The following is a 1,956-nucleotide window of genomic DNA, read 5'->3' on the forward strand; positions in this document are numbered from 1 at the left end:
GGGTGATGGTTGGTTGGATGATGGTTGGTTTGTGGGGTGGTTCGATGATGGGTTGGTTGGGGGGTTGATGGGTTGGGGGGTCGGTTGGGGGGTCGGTTTGTCCATGTGCCGATTGGCTCAGGGGTCAGTTGGTCATTGGGTCAGTCAGGGGTCGTTGGGGGGGGTTTTCTCACCCCAGGAGAGAAGAGAAAACCAAAAAACAGCTTTTTAATAATTACAAAAAACGAACACGGAGGGGGAGGGGCAGCGCAGGACCCACCCCCAGAACACGGCGACTTCCGGGGCCACCAACCCTCCGTGTCCCCAACCCTGGGGCCACCAACCCTCTGTGTCCCCAACCCCGGGGCCACCAACCCAACCCTGGGGCCACCAACCCTCTGTGTCCCCAACGTCCAGGGCCACCAACCCTCTGTCCCCAAGCCCAGGACCACTATCTCCCACCTCCCCACGCCCAGGGCCACCATCTTCCACGTCCCCAAGCCCAGGGCCACCAACCCTCTGTCCCCAAGCCCAGGGCCACCATCTCCTGGTTCCCTAAGCCCAGGGGCCATCATCTTCCACGTCCCCAAGCCTGGGGCCACCATTTCCCACCGCCCCAAGCCCAGGGCCACCATCTCCTGGTTCCCCGAGCCCAGGGCCACCATCTCCCTCCTCCCCGGTGTCCGTGGCCACTGTCTTGTCCCGCCGAGCTCCGTGGCCACCGTCCCTCCACATCCTGGTCCCAGGGCCACCGTCCATTGCCCGGGGCCACTGTCCCGTCCCGATGAGCTCCGGGGCCACCATCCTTCCACATCCCTGGTCCCAGGACCACCGTCCATCGCTCTGGGCCACCGTCCCTCCACATCCTGGTCCTGGGACCACCGTCCATCGCCCGGGGCCACCGTCCCTCCACATCTCGGTCCCAGGATGCCGTTCATCGCCCTGGGCCACCATCCCTCTATGCCCCAGACCTGGGGGCCACCGTCCATCGCCCTGGGCCACCACCCCTCCATGCCACCGTGCCTGGGGGCCACCATCCCTTCACATCCTGGCCCCAAGACCACCGTCCATCGCCCCACGGCCACCATCCCATCCCAACGAGCTCCAGGGCCACCATCCTGGCCCCAGGACCACCGTTCCTTCACATCCCGGTCCCAGGGCCACCGTCCATCACCCAGGGCCACCGTCCCTCCACATCCTGGTCCCGGGACCACCGTCCATCGCCCGGGGGTACCGTCCATCACCTGGGGCCACCGTCCCGTCCCGACGAGCTCCAGGGCCACCGTCCTTCCACATCCTGGTCCCAGGACCACCATCCATCGTCCAGGGCCACCGTCCCTCCACATCCTGGTCCCAGGGCCACCATCCATCACCCTGGGACCACCATCCCTCCGCGCCCCCAGCCCCGTGGCCGCTGCCCCCGTCCCCCCACCCACCTTGATCCCCCCTCAGCACCCCTGGTCCCTCCCCCCCTGCGGGTGCTTCCTGCGCAGGTGCCTCTGCAGCGTGTTCCTCTCCCCGAAGCGCAGCGGGCACTGGGGGCAGGGGAAGGGCCTCTCCCCGGTGTGAACCCGCTGGTGCTGGGCCAGCTCGCCCGAGTCCCGGAAGCGCCGCGGGCACAGGGGGCAGCCCAGGGGCTTCTTGCCCCCCGAGTGGGTGAATCGGTGCCGCTCCAGGTGCGACGTCCTCTTGAAGGCCTTGCCGCAGGCCCGGCACACGTGGGGCTTGAGCGGGGAGTGGGTGATGCTGTGGCGCTGCAGGTAGGACAGGTAGGCGAAGGAACGGCCGCACTCGGGGCACCAGAACGACGCCCGGGACCCTCGATTTTGGGGGGGGGTCCCGGTTGTGCCCCCCCCCGGTTCCGTCACCAGCACCGTGTAGGGCAGCCCTTGGCTGTCGATGAGGAGGTAACGACCCCCCCCGGGGGCGGGGGGGGGCTCCGGAGGGGGATGATGGGGAGGGGGAGGAAGGGGGGGG

The 1,956-nt window shown here is 68.4% G+C and overlaps 1 protein-coding gene across 1 annotated transcript; it reads right to left on the reverse strand.

The window, feature by feature from the left end:
• Positions 1–1,427: 1,427 nt before the first annotated feature.
• On the reverse strand, positions 1,428–1,946 carry LOC113980382 (zinc finger protein 581-like; the record flags this gene model as incomplete). Its single annotated transcript, XM_027707598.1, has 1 exon — positions 1,428–1,946. A coding segment is annotated over one exon (519 nt), but the record flags the coding sequence as incomplete, so codon positions are not given.
• Positions 1,947–1,956: the final 10 nt, after the last annotated feature.

Source organism: Neopelma chrysocephalum, unplaced genomic scaffold (assembly GCF_003984885.1).
Source record: "Neopelma chrysocephalum unplaced genomic scaffold, ASM398488v2 Primary Assembly neopelma1_93966, whole genome shotgun sequence".
Taxonomy (NCBI): Eukaryota; Metazoa; Chordata; class Aves; order Passeriformes; family Pipridae; genus Neopelma; species Neopelma chrysocephalum.